At 43.8% G+C, this 22,598-nt stretch overlaps 2 protein-coding genes across 4 annotated transcripts in view; both read right to left on the bottom strand.

Moving 5' to 3' along the window:
• Positions 1 to 13,902, bottom strand: part of LOC129122829 (kalirin-like) — a 94,735-nt gene extending 80,833 nt beyond the window's left edge. The window contains exon 1 of the mRNA XM_077181669.1: positions 13,767 to 13,902. Within this exon, the coding sequence (XP_077037784.1) occupies positions 13,767 to 13,794 (28 nt within the window). The 5' untranslated portion in view covers positions 13,795 to 13,902. The remainder of the gene's footprint in view (positions 1 to 13,766) is intronic.
• The window catches only part of LOC129122828 (kalirin), a 400,978-nt gene that overhangs the window by 16,235 nt on the left and 362,145 nt on the right, over positions 1 to 22,598 (bottom strand). For 2 of the 3 annotated variants that reach the window (XM_077181667.1, XM_077181668.1), the window contains exon 35: positions 13,767 to 14,013. In XM_077181667.1, the coding sequence (XP_077037782.1) occupies positions 13,767 to 14,013 (247 nt within the window). Of the gene's footprint in view, positions 1 to 13,766; positions 14,014 to 15,619; positions 15,650 to 22,598 lie in introns of all 3 variants that reach the window. The other variant, XM_077181666.1, reaches the window with a different exon arrangement.

Genomic DNA, 22,598 nt, shown 5'->3' with positions numbered 1-22,598 from the left:
AAAAATTACCATTTCATGCCTCAATTTTCCTATGTGAAATAAAAGGATATCAGCATTTCACATTCCCTTTAAAGTGGTCTGAAACAGAGATTAGGCATCCTACACTGAACAACAAGAAGGAGCTGTCATTGTTAGCCGTGTCTTGAAATGAGTGTGACAAAATATGTCTCTGGCACTACTGGCCTTTGGAATCAGTATTAAAAAGCACCTTGATCAATACATCTTGCCTGCAAATGCTACTTGCAAAACCAGGTAAATCTGAACAACTGGAGGGAAACAGATTGGCAGAGTGAAGCAGTCCTTGCTCAACCAGCACATTTCAGTACATTATTCTTGGCTCTGACTCCAGCTATTTTCAACAGCACTAAACATTCATTAGATTAAATCAAATGAACCATATTCTTTAAAAATAGCCAGAGCCTTGTTGTGCCAGTTGGAAAAAACAACAAGTTTATTGGGTACTAAAACAGATAAAATTAATTAAAAATAAATAAATAAATGGAGTCATATTCCCTCCTGGTGCAAGAGAGCACAACTCCAAGGAGAGGTTTTTGGCTCCTCAGTTCAGCACAGTAGTAGGCAGAAAAAGGAACATTCTCAACTAGCTAAACCAAACAAATTAAGAAGAAATATAGACAGTCCAGCACAACCTCCAAGCTGAACTGCAATGTAGGCATATGTTCAGCAAATGCTGGGATATATCATCCTTATCTCTCTGCTGTGGATGTCAGCACGGGGTGCATTTATGGCAGCTTAGAAGAGTTGCCATGACCTAACAGCATCCTGGCACACCAACTGTACTGTAAAGCCAGAGGCCACAGCCAGACCCATCTGCTCTGCTGTGATGGACCTCACCTTTACACACTGCTCACCTACCTCTCCCAAACATCACAAGCTCCCCACTGACACCAGCCTTTCCTTATTTACAACCCATCTTTTCTCTTTCTCTGCATTCTCTGAAGAAGGAAGATCTACAGAAGGAGAGAAGTTGCTTGGAGACTTATCCCAGAAAATATCTTATAAAGATCATCAAGTAAAGCTGGATGACTGTAGAGCAGACCACAGAATAAATTACACATATTTGCTTTCACATGATTCAGCCTGTTTCAAGAGAATTTAGATTTGCCCCCCCAAATACTCAGGTAGGTACTGCCCAGGATAGTTTCACCTATTTTGGAGCAGAACACACCTGCAGAACACATACACCCCTTCAACCTCCAGTCTAACTTTGCCTCTCAGAGATCTCAGAACAGATTCCTACATTTTCCTGTTCCACAGGACCAATTCCCCTCGATATACAGCTCCTTCCTAAGCAGTAACCATCTGCTGACAGTGAGGAAACAGTTACAAGCTGGTGTAAGTACAGCCCCGTTACCGTCCTCCCTGACCTCACCGTAGGCTCACCTGACCCTGGACTGGCTCTACCGCTTCAGCAAGGTCTGGAGTGAGCAGAGAGAACTTCTCTGACCTGCCAGCAGCACCCCCAGATGAGTTATGCTCAGATGAGGCTGCAGCAAAGAGCCTCACCTCACAAACCAGTCTGACCTGGGAGGCCCCGTAAGCGAAACCACACACCACACTCTGTTGGTACAGTACCCATTGGCTGCTGGGGAGCTGTGCTGGATGCTGAGCACATCCTGAACAAGCTACTGGTCAGAATAAAACCCCAGCCCTTCAGCAGAAAAGAGTGAAATAAAAATTTAAAGCAGGTTTGTGTTTGTTTCCTGAAGCACTTATCTCCATTAGAACAGAGAGATATCTTTGGGAGTTACAGCAATACCCAATGACAGAAGACAAGAGGCATTAAAGTGCTGCCTTTTGGATGTTTTGGCTCCTGCTTTACTGTGTTGGGCCTCAGTGGGGAAATCAGGAGCCTATCTCAGCCCATCATAGTCTGCTTCCCAAGACAAACAGGAGCCTCGCACACTGGGGCATGACAAAGGTGAGTTGTTCTAGCAACTACCAACCAACAGTGTAACAAAAATATTCCCAGCCTGCTTGTCCCAACTTGCCTGAGGTTGTTCTGTTTGGATGGTAGAAGCCACAGCTGATTTTCCTTTAAATGCTATTTCTCTTTCTTTAGAGTAAGTTGTTACCTGTTTTGGTTTGTTTGTTTGTTTAGTGGAAGAGTATTCAGACTATTTTCCTGGGATGTTCTGCAGCAAATTGCAAGTTCTGTTCATCTCCTTTCCCCCACCCATTACCCAACACAAACAGGATTTAAGGCAAGCTAAAAGAAAAATTTAAAAACTGGCACACACTATTTGCTGCTTAGGGGGAAAATTTTCTCTGGCCCATCTGGAGGAATTGCACTCAAATTAAAATAAAATTCAGTGTCAGTATTGTAAAAGCTTATATTTATTTGGGCCAAATTACTGCATTAAGTGTATTTTCCACTTCCCTTTTATTCTAAGGTAAAAAGAACGCAGAGGAGTTCTTACCAGGCAATGTTTAAGATGGCAAAGCTTTCTGATTTACAACACCAGATCTAAGACAAGCATAAAAGAATCTGTAAAGCTGCTATTGAAACTTATGGTGGGTATAAATAACAAGGGCACACATAACAAGCAGCCTGCTGTGCAGAGACTTGAAAAAAAAAGTAGTTTAAAAGCTATTTTTATCATCTGGTGGAATGACTAGCTAGAAAACAACCCTTCTTTTTTCAGTGTGGAGCACCTCTGCCTGCTTTCATTCTTTGGTGTCCATTAACCAGCAGTTTGGATATTTTGAGGATGTTAGCTCTCTGACAGACAGGAGCTCTACTGATGTTCTGTTCTGAAATGTGCTCTTGGGAATGCCAGTCTAGCACCAAAACCTCTGGAAATCCCCCTTCTGCTTGGTACCATCAGACATTGCCAAAAGCTGGATTTCTACACACTGGAATTTCCAGTCACCACAAGACAGAAAACCCTCTAGGGTCTTTCTGCAAGAGGGACAAGTACATGATGCCATGGAGTACTTTTTAATTCCTATGTTCAGGCAATCTCTTGGTACGTAACAGTTCCACATTACATGATAGTTCCATGAGCACTTTGAGTTGTCAAGAGCCAATAGTCCTGCCAAATCCCTTTGGTGCCCTTTCTGTCTCTCCCAGGTGCCTGCTCCTTCCTGCTGCTTCCCCTGTGCCAACAGAAATGTTTGTGCAGCTTCACAGTGAATCTGATCCGCAAGTGGATCCAGGTTAAAATTAACCTAGTGGAGAAAAAGGGTTTGTTTTAGCCCAGATTGTTTCCTTGATCTGCCTTCGTTCTCCTGTCAGCATTGCTCAGATTTCACTGCAAAAGCCTCAAGCTGTGTGGCTCTTGCATCACCTGTACTGCAGGGTGATCCCACTGGTCTGGGTGATCCCACTGCTGTGCTAGATCCTGGCTGCTCAGGTAGGCACAGGACACATTCCTCATGCTCAGGGAGGTTCAGCCTCCTGCTGTGAGACAAAATGGGTTCTTCCAGCTGGCTGACAATCTTCTACTCTGCCCCTAGCGCTGCTGAGCTCAGCCCTGTCTCTGTTGTGCCTGCACGTCCCGTTTTATGATGGCAATCAGAAACTGATGGGAGAGGAATGAGCATTTTTGCATTTTTATGTGCAGAAAGGCACATCTTTGGAATAATGAAAGGCTGCAGCAGATTGAACATTGCAGAACGTGTCGAGCTGCCAGGTGAAGGCTGTGTCCCAGCAGATATCCTGTGGAGCAGCACTGAGTGTGCACAGCACAACCACAGCAGATCTGTCTGGACAGATGTGCAATGGCCATGAGGGTTACAGGGTGTAAAGCCTGAACCACCTTCGCCAGCCATCCATGCACAAAGCTTTTTTCAATAAGGTTTTTCACAGGCCAGATTGGCCCCAAGAGCACCCCAATTCCTTCACCCTGCATGAAACCTAATTTGACTTTTCTAGTCAGTGAAAGGAAGAATGTTCTTATTTCACTGAGTAGGAGTCCTGCAGAGTTAATAAGTTCTTTGGTGCTTTTCTGAAGAATGCTATTTGGTTCTTAAAGCCAGAATCTGCTCCCTGGTAGCTAAATGCAATTCCCACAGATTTCCAAAGAAACTGGATGTATGTTCCTTGGCAAAATGCAGCTATTAACTTAAAATCTTGAAGATACATGAAATCTAAAGAAAATAGTCTTCTTTGAGACTTTGAGACTGTATTTTCTAGAGAAAATAAAGAGCTGGGTACAGTCTCGAAGAAGTTAAACTGAACTGTACAAAGACCTAAAAATACCTTTTAGGAGTGTATCTTGAGTTCAAATATTTTGGTGTTCCTCCCTAGTCTAGGAAATAGAAAAATACCCTTGAAATATGATCACTGGGTGCTACTGTTGAACTTGTAATCTTTTTGGCTTGCAAAAGCAAAGGGCAATAAAAAAACCTGTCATTTGGCATCAGGCAAATGTTATCAGTGAGAAAAATGGAACTTGAGGTTCACATAATGAAAACGGGAATCACCAATAATCATGAGCTGCAAATTGTCTTGCTAAGGAAAAGTCAGGGCTGCTTTATCTGTGAAGTGTTGGACAGTGTATGACTACTGTTTTTCTTGGAAGGCACAAATTCAGTGAGGCTGGAGGCCATCCCAATCTTTCCTGCAATATGCAAGCAATTATCTCTATGCTGTGTAAAATTTAATTTGTATTTTGCAAACTCTGCGAAGAAAAAAACCAAACTTATTCAACTGCATTACAGTTCTGCAGAATCACTGAATGTTCAATGCATATGAAGAATATATAATACTAATGTAAAGTAGCACCTTCTAATAAATGCTTAGGACACCTGAGTAAAAGAATGGTTTAACATGTTTTCCTGTTCTAGAGTGTGAGAGACTTATTTAAACACATTTAAAGAAAATACAGTCAAATATGGACTCTGCCTTCGAGAAAAGAAAAGTACAGTTCTGGAGTTAAAGAAAACATTTTTATAAAGAAATAATATTCTTTATGAGACCAGCGAATATGAATGGGAAAAGATACACTGGCATTTATGTAGATGACTTCCTATTCTAGACTTTTAGATCATCATAGTTGCAATAACATTAACTCTACTTTATAAAATTTGGGATTAATCTGAACTAAGCAAATTTGACATTGTTTCAGGCTCTTTTGCAAAATGTGTAACCTGGGAATAAGTGCTCTGGCAAAGTGCTTGCATATATGACAGGAAAATCAGGCTTCTTGTGTGAGGATCACTATATCAAATCTGTGCAGTGTGCTGGAGCAGATACACAGAAACATAATTTCTGTTATTGGAAATACATTATTTAATACACATGTGCTTTGCATCATGGTTTGCCTATTTCCAGCTCAGACCAGTCAGGGAAATGGGATTTTTAGCAGAACTAGTTCACTTCAAAACATGCTCATAAAATAGTTGTTTAAGATAAGCAACTGAAGGATCAGCCCAGCAGTATACAGGCCTTGCAGGGTACAAATACCACATTTAGGATTAGTCCCTTTAACTGAAGCTGAAAGAGTGGGAAGGCAACATTTTGGGGAACCCATAATCATCAGTCATTAGTATTTGTCTTAGTGCAATTCTTGCAAGGACCAGCAGTTATAGGTTCAATCTTTGTGATGGTGCTGTTGAAAAGTACATGCACAGTATGACATTAAGTAGGGATGTCAGGCCTGAACCCAGAACCAGCAGTTTACTTTTTCTTCGTGCTTAAAATTTAAAAATTTCAGGGAAAAGGATCAGGCAGTAAGTTCCACAATATTGAGCAAAGCAGAAAACCCTGAGGAGCACAATAAGTGGTGGTGCACTGAAGCTGGTTACACAGCAAAAAGCCCAGGCAAACAGCTCCCATCCCACTCTTCACCCTGCAGTCCTAGATGGATTATGGTTCAATGTCCATCTGTGAAAATGCTAAATTTAGTCTGTGCTCAGAGGAAACACAAGACACAAGTCATGCACATGCTCCTGCTGATCTTTGAGGATGACCTTCCTGTCAGCTCCATGGGCCAAGTGCTGCACAGCCACCCCCCCTCCTACCACACTACTGTATTTTAAGACACTTGACTAAATACAGAGGAAATAGACTTTACCCAAGGAGCTGTTTTTATACCCTTCCTCTGGGTGCTCGTTTTTCACTGGTGGGGCAGAGGTGTGGGGATGCTCTGGCTGCTGCCTTTGGGTCAGAGCTGGTGTAAAACCTCATGGTACAAACTGAACTGCCTGCTTGCTCTGGTGTCTCTGCACTGCACTGAGGCACTGCAGCTCCCAGGAGAAGAAACAGAAGACACCCATATGGTTCCTTTGCAGTTAATAAAAAGAATATTCACACCATTTTCAGCAGGTGCCTCCCCTGGCTAACTGTGCAGAGCCCTTTGGATAATCCCTGACTTGATCTCTTGACCCTGAGTACCCCAGCAGGAGAGCTGAGTCCTTTCTCAGTACAACAGCCACTGCTCAGCCTCTGTGAGCACCATTTGTGGTGCTTCACAGGCCCCTCTCTCTGCTCTGCTCCTGCTAACACAAGGGAAGGCTGAGCTCTGCCCTGCTATGAACAGAGACATGTGCTGGGATCACTGAAGGGCTGGGGACTGTTTAGAGTCAGGAAGATGCCTCTGGTCTTCCCCAGGCCAAATGGGATGCTGCATAGCCCACATTATTCTAGAAAACTATCTCAATTAATTACAAGTCTAATATTTACTCAGTAGAACAATCTTTGGTCTTTGTGGTTTCCCAACAGCTGGGACATCAATATGTGAGCAATAAAAATTAAAGTTTCCTTTTCCAGCATGTGTGAGAAGACAAGCTGGGAAGAAAAAAAGGATTGATGCAGTCTTGTTTGTCAGCATGTACGTTCAGCTGAAGTCCTTTCAGACCATCCCCTCTCAGATAGCTCGTGGGGCCAGGAGAGGGCTGTGGCCACCCACTCACCCTTCATCTGAGCAGCCAGGGGCCAGCTGGGACCTCCCCTTCATGAGCTGCAGCTGAGGAGGGAAGTTCTCATTTCCGTGCAGGATAGCAAAAGGGATCTATCTTGGCTGGCTTAACCTGGCCCTGAAAAGCACGGGCTGGCCCCAGGAAAAGAGACTGGGAAGGCAGGCAGGAGAACCAGGGAGGCATGGAGAATTAATGACCCTGGTCTTCCTCAGGGGCTGTGCAAGGAACTGCACTCCTGAGCCTGACACAGAGTTTCTACTGAGTTTCTCTCCAGTAAAGAGAAAAAGTAAAGTAGTAAACCACTACTGAGTTTCTCTCCAGTTTCTTCGCCAGACCAAGAGCTGAACCCTTTGGCACTCTTGGTGAGTCTCAGTGGTCCACAGCATTTTAAATTCCCTCCATTTCTCTTTTTTTTCAGTGATAAAAACAACATAGAGACTGTACTGTGAAATTTGGGGTTAAGCTGACAGCAGCTATGTGGCTAAATTTTACCCAACCCCTGCCAGAAGGGGAAGCAAAGGCAAAGTAAACAAGAAAATTTGCAGGCCTTCTCTCTTTTAAACAAAGAATCCTGTGTTTAAAATAATAAAAATCCACTGTACAAAAGCAAAGCAACTTCCCCAAAATAGCCTTTCCTGTTTTATCAAAGCATTCATCAAAATTGTCCTTTTCCATAAAAATAAAGTTCCAGGTAGAGTACTGGAGGCCTTTTGTTTTGACTAGAGAACTGAAGCTGAAAGAAGTTGAAGCAATAAATATAAGTGACTTTACCAGTACCTGGTATTTCCCCATGGCTGAATGCAGGTGTTACTATCTAGTGATGCCATACTGAAAATAAAACCAAATGAAACAGAAATACCACCTCAGTGAAATAGGGCTATTCACAAACCATGGAACAGCCTGCACACTATCTGCACCTTGAAAGCAGGGCTCCCACAGCCTGCATATGAGCTGTGTCTGTGACTTGTAGGGGAGCACACATATTTCTCAAGGATTTGTCAGGTTAGTTTTCTTTTTTTGATGTACCTGACAGGTAAAACCCCTGGTAGAGCTATGGGCATTGTGATATGAATATCCATACACAGATATGGCTCATCCTCTCAGCCTTGGCTTGGCTTACCCCTTAGACACAATGAAAATCAGATCTCATCACCCATATTGCTACATATTTGCTCATTTTTTATTATTTCCAAGATAACTGTGCCCAGGAGAAGGTATAAGCATGGATAATTCCAAGGATGGACACTTAATGGCCCGAGTTCTTCTGCAGGGTGATTGTGAAGCAGGAGAAAGCACAGAAGTGTGGGATCAAAGTACAGCAGTAGGGAGGGGAGTCAGGCATCAGCAGCTCTCCAGCACTGTGGAGACACTGCCCACTGAGGTAGGAAGGAGTGAGATGATGGGGAGAACTGTGAAGGCCATCAAAGTGAAGGCAGACAGACTTCTTTGATGAGAGGAGGGAAAGCCAGCAGAGAAAAAACAAGGGAAAGGGTGATGTGACTGAAATAGCAAAGTGGTTTTGAATTCTTTCATCTTTATTTTCCTGCTCCTTTCACAGCTGCAGGGAGCCACACTTGGATACTGAGGCAGAGCAGCAGCCCTGAGCTGGGCTGTGGCAGACCTTGGTGCCAGCCCAGAGAGCTGCCATGTCCCACCACACTCGTGACCAACTTACAGTCACTCTATTGTAACTGAAAAGGAGTGAAAATGAACATTTCCTGACGTGATTTTTCTATGTAAGCCATGTCTTGAACTTGTAACAAGGACGCCATGAGGCACTTAATGCCAGCAGAAGGGACCTCTCTTGAAAGACAGCCTATACTATAAAATTTTGACTCTGAACACCCTTGTTGGATCAGTATCAGGAATAGAAGTGAAGGTTTGGTTTTTTTAATTTAAATATTGCATATTTATATTGACAATGGGAGCCTGAACATTGTTTGTTTAATAGGAACCCCATGACCAGCTTATGGACCAGTTAAATCAACTGTGTTACCTAATGAAATGTTTCCTTTAGTTCAGAGCCTTACAAACATTTTAATTGACCACTCTTCATTAAGACTCTCAAAACCAAAAACAATTTCTCAGCCTCCACAAGGACAAATGAAGGTTTAATGCAGCATGCAAAAACTTCTGAATTGTCCTCACACAGCTCCCCTGGGACATCAGCAACCATTACCATAGAATATGTTTGCAGCAGAGATTGTTTAAAACACAACCGAGAGAGTGCTTGAGCCAATGCAGATCACAATTTAAAGCTCAACAGGAACAGGGATATAACAAAAGCAGCCTAGACTCTTTTCCTGCACTAAAACCCAGGATGTTCTTAAAAAACAGAGATGTGGGAAGAAACAATTATGTTTTTCCCTACACAGATGATTCTTCTGAGATCAGGAACTGGAGGAAAGAGTCTTTCAAACACAGCAAGAGCTGGATTAGCATCACCAGCTTTGCAGACTAATGCATTAAATGACCTGCTCTTCCCACATGGAGAAACTACTAAAATGCGACCTCTTTCATTGACACCACTCTTCTCTCCAGCCTTGTTAAATCCTCATTCTGCTTCCTGCTGTCCCAGCCAAGCCTGCCATGGCACCTACCAGCCCCAGGCTCTCTCAGGCTGCAGGTGACCCCCAAACACGTGAGCAGCTGTGACTGGTGCAGCACCAAAACTCTCCTCCCTCCTGCCCAAAGCCTGGTGCTCTGCCAGTGACTCCTGGACAAAGTGAAGGACAGGCAAGATGGTCACCCTGCTAACATACACCTTGCAAGATCTGTGTTTCCTCTTCCTCTGGAAAAAAATATCCAACTATTTCTCAGTTTGGTCTGGTACAAGGACCAAGCACTGCCACCCTGCTGTTAAGTGGACTTCAGCCTGCACAGCAAGATGTTTGCACAGTGTCTTAAAAAAATATATTCCTCATCTCCTCCAGAGATATGCACCAGACACAAGCATATCCTGTGGGCAGGATCTGCTTTGGGGCCCTGAGCAGGACCTTCCTCTCATCTATCATGAATCCAAAACAAATGCCATGAAATCCTATCTCTTTTTTAATGTCCTCTTTTTCTTTTTGTGATGGAGGTTGCTTAAAATTACTGCAAGAACTAACCTCTGTTACTCTTTGTTACCCCATGTGCTTGATGTTACAAGAAAAAAAACCTGTCTAAAGGGTCATCAGACAATGACTTTTAAGACCAAGATTTCATATAATTCTTTCATGGGCCAAATTCAAATTTGAAATCACTCAAAGTTAACAGGATGCCACCAAGAATATGCTTGGCTCAGTGGGCTTAATGAAGGTCATGAAATTGCTTTCTATCCAAGTGGATTTCTCTCTCAATTTGAAATTTATAGCTTAATACCTTAGAGCTCCGTTATAGGATTAAAGAGACAGAAATAAAAGTCACAGCTTTCCTGTATATATTCATGTGGAATAATTCAAACAGAGCTTCATTTCTAGTACCAGAGAGCTTTCTTCTTCCTTCCTAGGAATACTAGTCCGAAAAAAAACCTCCATCCTGCAAATTCTGGAGTCCAGTAACAGAGACTGCAGACAAATTCCTTCTACTCAATCATCTGTATATCACTAGCAAAAGGTTAATCCCAGAAACCTGTTTGCCTTTTTACAGAGGGTAATTGCAAACACTGTCAGATCATCAGAAAGGAAGGACAGACAGGAGGATATTTGTGCTCTCAGCTATAGACAAGTCATGAAAAAATCATATGTGTATCCTTTGTATCCTCCAAAGGAACACAGCCAGGAGCCAACGGAAGGCTGGGAGACCAGTCCTTAAAGTCTCTGCACTCTTAATGATCAACAAGAGAGATCTGTACAGATATTTCATGACAAAAGGTAGGAAGTGTTCTATTCTGGGTGTGTTCTGCTATATTCACACCATGTCTTTCCTTTTGCAATATTTTATGTTAATTCACCACCAATTTTCAAAGGAATAGTGTAAAAGAGTGAGAGCCAGACAGAGCACATGTTCCATTGTCAAGTTTGGTTTTGCATTTCTAGTGGCTTTCAGTTAAGACTGTTCAGAAAGGCTTGATGAGGATTGCACTCATGTTTTGCAAAATATTCTGGTGATCCCACCAAATCATTCCAGCTTTCATTTATTCAGATGTTGGCTGACATATTACTTTCTTTAATCTTTCATTTTGAGGGCAATAGGTAGCTTCTATGAGCCATGATTTACATTTATTCTCCACCATTACTTGTAATAGGACCAAACAGAGTAATTTGCCGTTTCTGCCTATGAAGATGTAACTATGTTTTGAGACTTGGCAAAACTCTATATATTTCTAAAATAGATGGTAAATACTATTATTAGAAATGTTAAGTTCTGAGTACAGGTACTTTCTGTTCTTAAAATTATTTGTGCTTGTAAAAGCAAAGAACTATGTGCCTTGGTAATTGCAAGCAAAATTCAGCTATTAACCTGCTTTTCTGCAATTGTGTATGTTTACATACTTGAAGCAGACCAGGAACATCATTAATGTTGATATAAGATGTGCTAGGTTTTGTTCTGGGTTGTAGAGAAAGGCAAGAAATTGTGGAAGCCTGGACCAAGGGATTCTGAATGCAACCAGTGCCTAAAGCTACTGGAAGTGGAGAAGGGCACAACTGAATAGTTAGAAACCATTTGTCATGTTAATCTTTCCAGCACCTCATGAGACCAGCAGGCTCTTTCAGCAGCTACTGCATTTTCCCCTTTAAGCTTACTCCTCTTTCTTTATTCCCAGCATCTGTTCTTTCAGTTTAAACAATTTCCTGTTTTCCTAATAGAGGGAGAACTGATTAGACACAGAGCCTATTTGCTGTACACTGGCCAAAATTGTGGACTGAGTGGTTATTTTTATTATTTCTAGCTGCACTTCTGGAGATCACATTAATTCTGAGGCTCCCTGATACAGCTTTGGTATGTGCAGGAAGAAAACTGAGGCCAAGGGGGACAGAGATATAAAGGACATCAAGGCCATGAACACATGGCTGGAGCCAGCCTGCCCCAGACTCACTTGCTCAGAGATGCTGGGCCAAGAGGCAGCTCCAGCCCAGGAGCAGTGGCAGAGTGTTAGGTGAGAAACAGAGAAATCTGCCCACAGGCAGGCAGAGTGTGCCAGCAAAGCCTTGGTGCTTTGCTGACACAGCCTGGTGGCTCCCAGCTATCAGTAGGCACTGGTCCACCAGCCACAGCCCAGCACTGTGCCCATCCTGCCCTACCTGTGGTGCAGTTGTGCCCTGAAGCTCACACAATCATGCCAAAAGCAGAGTCTCCATGTCCCCTGCCAGCCTTCAGCCCCTGCACCGCCCTCTCTTCATCCCCTGCCTCCCTTTTCAAGCCTACTCTTGCAATGTTGAAGTTTTATTTCATTTAAGGAAAAGCTCTACAACCTGGCACTCAAATGAGGTTTGGCTGGTGTTTCACAGTGCCCTTGAGCAGAGACACCAGCCCAGCTGCTGGACCAGGCACACAGCAGACACGTCCCCAGCTTCCTGTGAGTCATGCCAGCCAGTGACTGCTCTTATGCAGGCCAGGCTGCTTTGCAGCTTTACCTTTCTGTGTTCACTCACAGATAATTTGCATGGAGGCAACTGCAGCACTTCTCAGCTGAGGGCCAGGACAGGCTCCCGTGGCAGCAGCAGGGCAGGGCAGGGCCTGGGAATGCTGCAGGGAGAAGAGGTGCCAGAGGGTCTGAGAAGCGCATGAGGAGTTTGGAGCTCACACTGCAGACAGAGCTGACAGCTGAGGGGGTCAAATCTGAGAGAAGCTGAGCTCTTGTCCCCCGGGTTTGGATCAGATCCTCTTGCAGGGAAAGTCTGAAACTCTGGCCCTAGAGCAGTGCTCTGTCCTGGGCGTGTGTCCCACTCCCAGCCTCCGCAGCGGGAGGGCAGGCAGGGAGTGAGGACAAACTACAGCTCAGTTTCAGTGCTTTTTCTCCAAACAAACAAAACCACCAAGCCTAACTTGCTGAAGCAACAATGGATCAAATTCTATTTCTCTTAATGCTGAGTGGAAAAAGAATTTAAAAAGACAGTTCAGGTTGCTGGCTTCCAGTAGGGAGTGGGATGATAGGAACCTTTCCTCCCCGGACACTACTTGTGTTGTGCATGGCCAGAAGTGGGGCCATAGCCAAAGGAGACCTCCTCTGGCCACACTGACCTGAACCAATCCTGGTCTATCATTCTGGAGCATCTCCTAAGCCTGGTTGCATGGATTCTGTATGTGGGACACACATTGCTCAGAACAGAACATCAACTAAAGAGGCCACAGACACCACAAAGACAAACAGTATCCACCATTCGTTGTGAGTGAAGCCCAAGCTCTCAGGATAATACCAGAGATGTGTTTTGTTCCACATTGATTGTAAAGGGTTCTTTCCCCATTGTACTGTGCCATTACACACAATGTCTCCAGTTCACAAAGTAGCAGAGTGTACCAGTACTCACTGGTGGCCTCTTTGCTTTTACACACAAAAGATATACTAAAAGAACATGAACTAGTGTGCACTATGGCAATCATAAAATAACATTTCCACAATTTGGGGCATCCTGGGTGTATAGACAGCATGGCTTTCCCTCATTCTAGGCCTTTAGGCACTGAAAGCAGTCCCTCTGTTGTTTAAAAGTCTTATTTTTATCCAGAATCTCGAGACAATGATTACCACATAGCAGAAGACGCACATGTACAAACATTGATTCATGGACATGGAGTCAGGCTGGTGCTGTGCCCGTTCACAGGGACCTGGGAACAAAACTCACCAAGGACTGAACAGCCTTTTACCCACTGACTGCAGGAGCAGCCCAAGCAGCTTTGCACTTACATGATACAAAAGGGAAAACCCAAAACAATGTTAAACCAGCTGAGCTGTTGCCTACCTTTTCCTGAAGGGAAGAAGCAATCCATCTCCACGCTGCTGCGGGAATGGGAGATGCAGAGAGCGCTGCTGGGCACCAGACCCTCCTGCGGCGGGCTCCGCTCCGTGGTCCGCACCAAACACCAGCCTGGCCTCTCGCTGGGCCTCTCCAGCAGCTCCACTGTCTGCCCCACCTGAATGCTCAGCTCGCTGCTGTGGCCCGCTGTAAAGTCCTGGAGCACCACAGTTAGTTCACACCCTCCAGACAACTGCTCAGGTTCAACAGGAAAAACAAAAAAAAAAAAAAAAAAAAGAAAAGGAATAGATGTCAGCAAGGGTAGGATGAAAGCAATCATCTCTGCATCATATTTACACTGGCAAAGGCAGGATTTATGTTCCTTAGAAGCCAAGTTAATAATTTGTTTTGTCAAAGTTCAACACGTTGTGCCCCTGGTTTCCTTTACTTCTTATTGATTTTGCTGGGCTGAAGTGAGACACCAAAGCTACCCACCCAGTAACCTTTTGAATGCTAGCTGTGGGGGAGTTCTTGAGCTGTGAATCTTCTAGCTGTGAGTGTACATCAGAAACCCTGAGGGTTTTTTTGTTGCTTTAATTTCTGGGGTCACTTTCTAGCTTGGCAGTAGCCCAGGATGTCTCAGTGCTGTGCTTCATGGTGTGACAAATTCCAGCTCATCCCTCTACAGCATAAGTGAGGCACATCCCCACCGGCCACCAGTGCAGTGAGGAAACAGCTTCTCTTTTCTTGGAAGACAAGAAACATACCCTCATCATCCCAAAGCTGCCCTAGGGACCTCTTGGGAGAGTACAAAATCCTGATGGGGCAGATCAGAAAAGCTCCTCCCATGCTCTCTGATGGAACCCAGAGGTGTAAATATATAAACACAGAGTGATTGATTATATGCTGACTTTCAGGATTTGTACCTAGGAATAAATGTAACATTTTACTTCCGTACTGAGTGCTGGAACTGCTGCCTTCCTTCAGCCTCACACCCTGTGACTCTCGAAAAACAACAGTGGTCTGTATAATCACAGTCTCTGTATAGCCAGGGACTGGGAATATAAGCACCTGTGTGCACATAAATAAGTGATTGCACAGTTTTGTTTTTAACAAAGGTTGGGGTTTCTTTAATGGAATTGGATCTTAGGGTTGGATCCTTGCATGTCTAAAAAGGTGTTAGAATGAATCTCAGTTTTTCTGGCCTGAGGAATCTTTCTTAATGCTCCTCTACAATGGATTGTAGAGGAGCATTAAGAAAGATTCTTAATGTGGATTTCTTGCTGCCTGTGTGTTGTTAGGGAGCCTTATTCTTTGTCCTGTGTGCTGCATGCTTTCCTGAGGTATGCAGGAATCTTTGGGGTCCTTTTTCCAGTGTCAAATTTGATAGAAATTTTGATAGAAATTAGTTCACTGATTCAAAAGTTATCAAGATGAGGATAGTAAACAAACATAATACTATAAACTTTATTTTCTTAGGATATGAAGCTAAAATCAAGGATATTATACAATAATTTTAAATTAATGAACTTGTAAACCTAACTGAATTGGAAGAACCTAGTCAGATGCGGAGTAACTGTGGAATCAGTAAAAACTGGGGTCTGCTTCTCAGCTTGAGTGGGGGAGCCCTTGAGAAGAGCACACACATCTCTCTAGACTTCACTCTTGAGCTGGTACAGTCTCAAAATCCCTTCTCTCAGCCCAAGCAGCCCCCAGTACACACTCCCATGGGAACAGCTTGTCTCCCCACTCAGTGGCACAGGGGTTTTGTGTCCAATGCAGATGTGAAAGAAATCCCACTCACAGGGGTGATATTCACAATTACAGAAAGGGGTCAGTGGACAAGGACTGGTTCTCACCTGTCCTGTGTCTCTGCCGTAGACGAAATGCTAGATTTGGGGAAGAAGAAGGAAATATTTCTCTGAAAGATTATTTGTAAGTAAATAGAAACAAACAAACAAAACAAACCATGGCAGCTGTTTGAGGCCGTTCAGACAAAGTGCTGGCATTAATCCTGGCAGACAGAGCTCAGTGCACTGATGGAAGTGCACAGGAGGTGAGTGTAGCACCTAGTAGGGCAGTTTATCAGCAAACCCACCACTCATCATGCTGACAATCTCCCCATAACTGGAGAACAGATATTAACAGGGATGGTAAGAATGAGATACTCTTAAAATATTTGCTGAGGTTTCTTTGCTATGGACTAATTTGAAGAGTAGAAAATCTTCCTGACCCAGTATAGTATATAATTTGGCATGGTGTGGGATATGTAAGACAGGAAGAAAAAACTGATTACTTCTTGCTAAATACACAATCTTTCCAAAAGTGATGGATTTATCCTAATTCTTCCACTATTCCATGCTAAGTAAACTTTCTGTCCCAGAAATTATGCTATCTAAGAAATCTTCTCTGAAAATAATCAAATCTCTCCTTCTTTTAGGGGAAAATATGAACAAATACTCTGCTCTGTCAGCTTCTCTCCTACAGAGCTGTTTAGAGCATTCATGCCCTGTCCCGGAGCACCACTAGGTGTCCGTGTTCACCATCACACAGCAACTGAATTTGCTATAAAGAATTAACTCTTGTTTGTCTCCGAGGTGCAGCGCCTGGGCATGAAGGAGCTGGTTCAGACAGCATCCCCAGACTCATTGCTCTCAATGATATGGGCAGAGAATGTTCCAGAATATTTAAAAAATTGTCTTCAGATGGTTCAGATTGAATTTTGAAATTCAAGTCATTTTTATTGCTTAAGCATGAAAGGTGAAACAGCCTGGGAATATTCCAGGGAAAAAGGCCTGGTCAAGACGACGCCTGGGAAAGTTTGGGACAAACAAGGCACTTCCCAGAGAGCATCAGCCTGGGAATTGCAGCTCTGAGCAGCTCCCTGCCCTCCTCTCTGGGGGCTGAGGGGCAGCTGACCTCACATCAGTTCATGGCAGGCCTTGTCACCCTTCCAAAAGAACTGAACATCTGGGACACAAACAGATGCTTCAATGTGGGCAACACCTGTAAATGTCCCACAGGAGGGAGGGAGGCTCCATGACCCTCAGGTACCTTCCAGCTCTGTGTGCCTGTTTTCTTTGGTTCATTATAACAACAATTTAATACAATGAGAACAGGAGGTGATCCTTCCCTGGAGGAGCCCCTGGGCACCTGGTGTGATCAAGTTCTGCCTCAGCAGACAAGATTCTTGCCCCCTCCCTTCAGACCATGCCTTTGATGGGTGAGGGAGGGAGCTTGCTTCCCTCAGCTCCCTGGAGGCCTGAATATCCCTGAAGGCAAATGAATTTATATCATCTGCTGTTCCAGGATCCACTGCATGGAATTGTGGACCAGGGCTTCCACATGCTGCAGCTGACTGGCTGGAGCCAGTGCTAAAATAACACATTTCCAGGGAAAGAGCTCCCTTTGGCAGGTGGAATTAAGCAGTTTCCCTTTTACAGGTAGGTGCAGGTGGTAGGTACAAGCAGTTAGCTCAGGGAGTGCCCATAGATCATTTTTAGGTGGCAGTTCCAAAGAACAGAACCCTTCCTGTTGCCCAAGGGCTTCCAAGTATTTCCCAGGCCTGTTCCATGTCTTACATACCACCACACCACAAAGAACATTTTATTACTAAATTAACCCACAGCAAAGTAATCTCTCTGGAAAACTTATGATATACTAATATACATACAACTTGTAAGCCACTGAGGAATAATGCAAATACATCTGATTCCCGATGACAGAAATTATTTCACCTACAAAGTGATCACTCAAGCTGTTAGTTAGTTACTTAATTTGTTTTTAGAGAACAATTTTCCAGCTTCAGAGAAGTATATCATGCTTCCCTCTATGCTGGAGCATGGAAATAGGAATACAGATGGACTGCTGGTTTCTCACACATATTGCATTTGTTTTGGAAAGAAAATAGAGAATGCCCTTGGGGTTTAAATTCACAGGTAAATGGCTTCACATTTTAACATATAATGTTCACTTTTATTATTCCTGTGATTAAAACCACCATTAAAGCCACTGACTGGATACATTTAGAACCCAGACAGCACTCTAATCTGTATATGGCACAATGAGACACATTAAAATAAAAATAACAATGCAACATGCCTTTGCAGAGCACAAGGCATAACTGAAAGATCTGACACAGGGACAGATCTAACAAATTACACAGCAAGCAACAGCCTCAAAATCAGGAAGAAAAGGAAATGGTAGAAGCAAATAGCAAAATATAATGAGGAAGCAAGAGGGCCCCAAGCTGTCTGGAGTGGCTGTATGTCCTGAGAGAAGCTGGCAGGAGCCCCAGCCCGTCTCCACAGTGCCTGCCATCAGCAAACCATCACCCATCCTCTGCTTCCACGAGTTTCTGGGCTAGAAAACATCACTGTGCATTCAGTGTGTAAATGTTTTCCTCGGGTTATTTTAATCTAGTGATCAAATCTGAGCTAGAGGAGAGCTCTGCCCATTCAGCAGTGCAGGCAGGGACCCAGGCACAGCCCTTGGGAACTCCCCTCTCTGCTGCAGGACGCAGCTCACAAACCTCAGAGCATTGATGTGAGCAGCTTATGGCAGACACTGACTCTGGGGAATGAGCTCTGTCAGCCACATGAGCCTTCCTGCTCCTGGGAACACCCACCCCAGTGCTGTCAGCTGCAGGAGAGTGAAATACAAACAACCAAAAGGATGCCAGGCGTGGTCACATCCTGCTGTGGGGGTGTCCAGGCTGCTCCAAGAGCAGGAGCCAGCCCAGCTCCAGTGATCAGCAGGCATTGGCCAGTGCAGGATGACCATGGGATTGTCCTTCCTGAACCACAGTGTGTGTGCATGGTCACTGTGCACCTGTTTCATTTTCAGCCACAAAGCAGCAGCAGAGGAAGCAAGGCTGAACACCAGAGGCATATTCATCATCATAGTGCAGATGGAAAACACCCACCAGGTCACAGGCTGTCCTTCCTTCCCTCAGATAAATCCCTAAAATAGATCTTAAGTAGTACTAAATCCACTCCAGGTGAAAGTGAAGTGGGCATGGTTAGCTTTCCAACAGGGGGAGCAGGTATTTGGAGGTGGGTGTCTGAAGTCTGTGCAAGTGTTTTGAAATATGCCAACACTGCTGTGGAAACTCACACAAGCTGGTTATTTACATCTATTCAAGAGGACACAGAGCTTGGCTAGTTTAAACAAAGCATTTTGTGTGCTGCAGCACTATGGCCTAATATAAATTGCTAGTTTTCTGTTGCTTTTAGGCTTTCTGCCTGTCTGCTTCTGGATGAAAGCCAGTTTTGAATAGAAGCATTTAGTCACCATAAACAGCCTATTTCAAGAGGGTGAGAGAGGCAGTAGGAGCAAGAATGGGATTTGCATTCTTATCAAGAGATTAAAAAAAGTGAATAAAACCACTTAGATGTTGGTTCTGTCTGCACTGAAATAAATCCAGGAGCTGTCAATTTAGCTGGGGGATGGACATGAGAAATCTTATCCCCCGTGGAGTTCTTTGTGAAAATTTCTGTAATTTCATAGAGATTTTCTTTTTACTGGGAGGTTAGAGTGAGAGATCAAATTCAGAAAAAGCCTTTGAGGAATCTCAGTGCTAGAGAATTGCTTTAGTTTTTTTACTCTATAACAGGCTCTGTTTGGAGTGTGAACTCTGAATCACCCATGTTTGTCACTCTAAAGCCTCTCAACTCTAAAGGATGCTGAGCTCTGGCAATGCTGGTGGATGTTTTGTTGCATCTAGCCTGATGCTAGGTAGTTCAGGGCTGTTTCTGTGGAGACAGGCTGTGTTTCAGGAGCTGTGGGCTAACCAGGAATAACCTGCTATAATCAGTAGCATTGCTCTGGACTGAACAGCTCTGAATTGAAAATTCAGTGGAAAATGCCTGACTCATCCAAGTCCTTCTCAGTCCTCAGGCCCCACGACTCATCTTCCATGAAGATGGAGTTGGTGCTTCCCACTCTTTCTGCTTTGTCTGTCTGAACAGAGAGGATCAGGGTTTCAGGGGAAGGTCTGTTTATATTTAGGCAATTAATCAAACACATGGCTGGGATAATGGTGACATCCAATGGGCCAAATGTACCATCTTTGCTCCTCTCAACAAGGAGATAACAGAGGCATCTGGGTGTGCAGCATTATAAATATAAGCACAGCAAGTTGTTCCCCAGCAGGAGGAAGAGACAAATGGCATGTGGGACATATAAATATGCTAAAGGAAAGGAAATCTGGTGTTATGGTCTCAAATAGCACATACCTTTCCAGCATCTCTTGCTGGAGTTCCTACTAGACGACCATATCCTGACTCTGCTGGATTTTGGACTCTGGCACATGCTGACATCTGCAGAACAGCTTGAATGGAGCTGTCTGAATTATTTCTGGAGCCTTTTTTCCAGAAAGTAAGACTAAAGTTGATCCAAATGAAACAGCATTTCTAGCTATAAAAAATGCTTTTGAAGATAAAAACAACCAGATCTACTTAGTTTCACGCAACAAATTGAACCAGATCATGCCTGTGTTTGATCTGAGGGTTTTCTCATGGCATTTGGCTCAGAGAGCTGGTACCCAAATTCCATTCTTTTCCCTTCCCTTGAGAAGCACAAAATGGAGCAGATATCATCTGTGCTCCTCAGTGACACACAGCCAGCACATCTGGCTCCAAAACCCTTTGGTTTTGGAGGCTGAGCAAGGCAGATGGCTGAAACCTTCCAAGGTAAGCCCTACCTGCTGTCTTTTGCAGCCACAAGATTTTTCTAAACCAACGCAGGGTTAATAAAAATGCAAGAATAGACTGAAATCAGGGAACTGACTCGCTGTTTTCTTTCATGTTTGGCACCATTTTGAACCAGGGATCAAGAGTTCCAGTCACAGATGATTCATCAGACACCAACTCCTGGGACACTCCTAGCAAGTACACAAAATCTGATCATGTATTCTGGTCAGGAACTTTGTGAAACACCTCCAGGTTTAAGCAGCAGAGGCAAGTGTGCACAGTAAAAAGTCTTTTTTCATAGCTGATGAGTTTAAAATAGAAACCTAGCTGCTGGCATCACATACCTGGTACAGGGGGAAAAGAAGGATCTGAGTCTAATGGAAGCTTTAGAAACACAAGGGATAAGAAAATGAGCCCTTGCAAAAGGTGGGTTATGTGAATATCTGTCTTTATCTGAGTGGGGCATTCTGCCTTGAGCACAATTTTGAGAGGGAAGGCCAAAAAAATCTTCCTGAAACCTTCCTCCTTCCACAGTGCTCCCAGCTAAGTATGACCACCACTATTTGCTTCTCAACAAGGACCTTACAGATTCCCTGATATCAACATCAGGAAATAATTAGGTCCTTAATTAACCACCTCAGCTTTTCAATTACACCAAAAGGAAACAGTTACCTGAAGAACTGTGAACAAGGGTTCACAATAACCAGAGGAGAAATCTCATATAGCTCTCTTGGGAAAGAAACAAATGATAAAACAGTAAATAAAAAAAGCACAATGAGGCCACCTAAGAATGCCTTAGAACAATGTAAATCTCAGTTTGTACACTATATCAGATTTGCTTAATGCACATATCCCCAGATTATATTTCCTTTATAATCTGGACAATTATTTTTAAATGGGTACATTGCTGTCTGCACAGTTATACTTTTAATGGACTTATGAAAAGTGATATATTTTCAATCAATACCCAAGAGATCTCCTTTCCCTTGTCAAGTAAAAAGTAGACATTTCCAAGAACAAGAAGTTGTGGGTTGCTTCAAAGCTATGTTTTTCTAGTCCTGCTATAAGAAGTGAGGGCTTGAAGGCAGAAAAGGGATAAACTTATATTCCCTTCCTCACCTCTGCCAGCATGCAGGAATCAGAATTTAGTAGCCAAGTATCTCTGTGGTTCAGACACAAATAAGACTGATTACATTAGATAGATATCCTCTCCAGTGACAGCCATGCCCAGCAGACCCTCTGCTGACCTTCACTGATCTGCCCCAGGTGCTCTGGACTCTCCTAAAACATCCTCCTCCCCTGCAATGAATGCTGGATATCTGAAGGCAGCAGGGATGGGGAGCCCAGCACACAGAAACACTGAAGCCTGCCCTCCTGCCTGGTAGCATCATAGGAAACCACAGCACCCCTCCTTCAGGGATATTCACCCCCTCAAAATGGGTGGGGATCTGCACAGAGAAACCAAAACCATGATGAAGTACTTACAATATCCTCTGATGGTTTTTTTGCCTAAATTGATGCATTCACAGAACAGATGTTTGACATAAAATGGGTTTTGTTTTTAATTGGAGGAGATTATTTAAACTATGTCTAAGCCATATGGTCCTGTAAGCCTGACTCCCCTCTGCCATTGCTGGAGAGACCAGCTTGGCATCCCTCTCTGTTTCCAAGTCATTTCCTCTTTACAGATTTAATAGCTGCTATTTTTTTTCTTATTATTGGTCCCTAGGTCCCATTACTATAAATCAGGGCCTTAGGCCCGAAATTGATTCAAAGGTGGATTTGGACAAGCTGCTTTGCGTGATTTTCAGTACTAGGTTGGTTTAGTAGAACATAAAGGGGAATGCAGATGTGAATGCAGAAAACACATTGGGAGGAATGGTGACAGTGAGTGGTGTTCATCTCCAAGCCACTAAAGGAAGACCTGGTTCTGGCTGGCACATTTTCCTGCCCCTTTTCCCCTTGCAAATGACTGATAGAAGGTGCTGGGTGCCAGACAGGCTTCAGGCTGAAAGAATGTGTGATGGCTGAGGGCATCCTAATGATCTGCTTCAGCTCAATCTCCCCATTAATCATCACAGAAAACCAGGCCACTGCTGCTGCAGATAGGCTGCAGGGGTGAACTCTGCTTGAAGCAAAGCCAGCT

The sequence above is a fragment of the Agelaius phoeniceus genome, chromosome 7, assembly GCF_051311805.1.
Source record: "Agelaius phoeniceus isolate bAgePho1 chromosome 7, bAgePho1.hap1, whole genome shotgun sequence".
Taxonomy (NCBI): domain Eukaryota; kingdom Metazoa; phylum Chordata; class Aves; order Passeriformes; family Icteridae; genus Agelaius; species Agelaius phoeniceus.
This window is presented reverse-complemented; position numbering and strand designations above follow the sequence as displayed.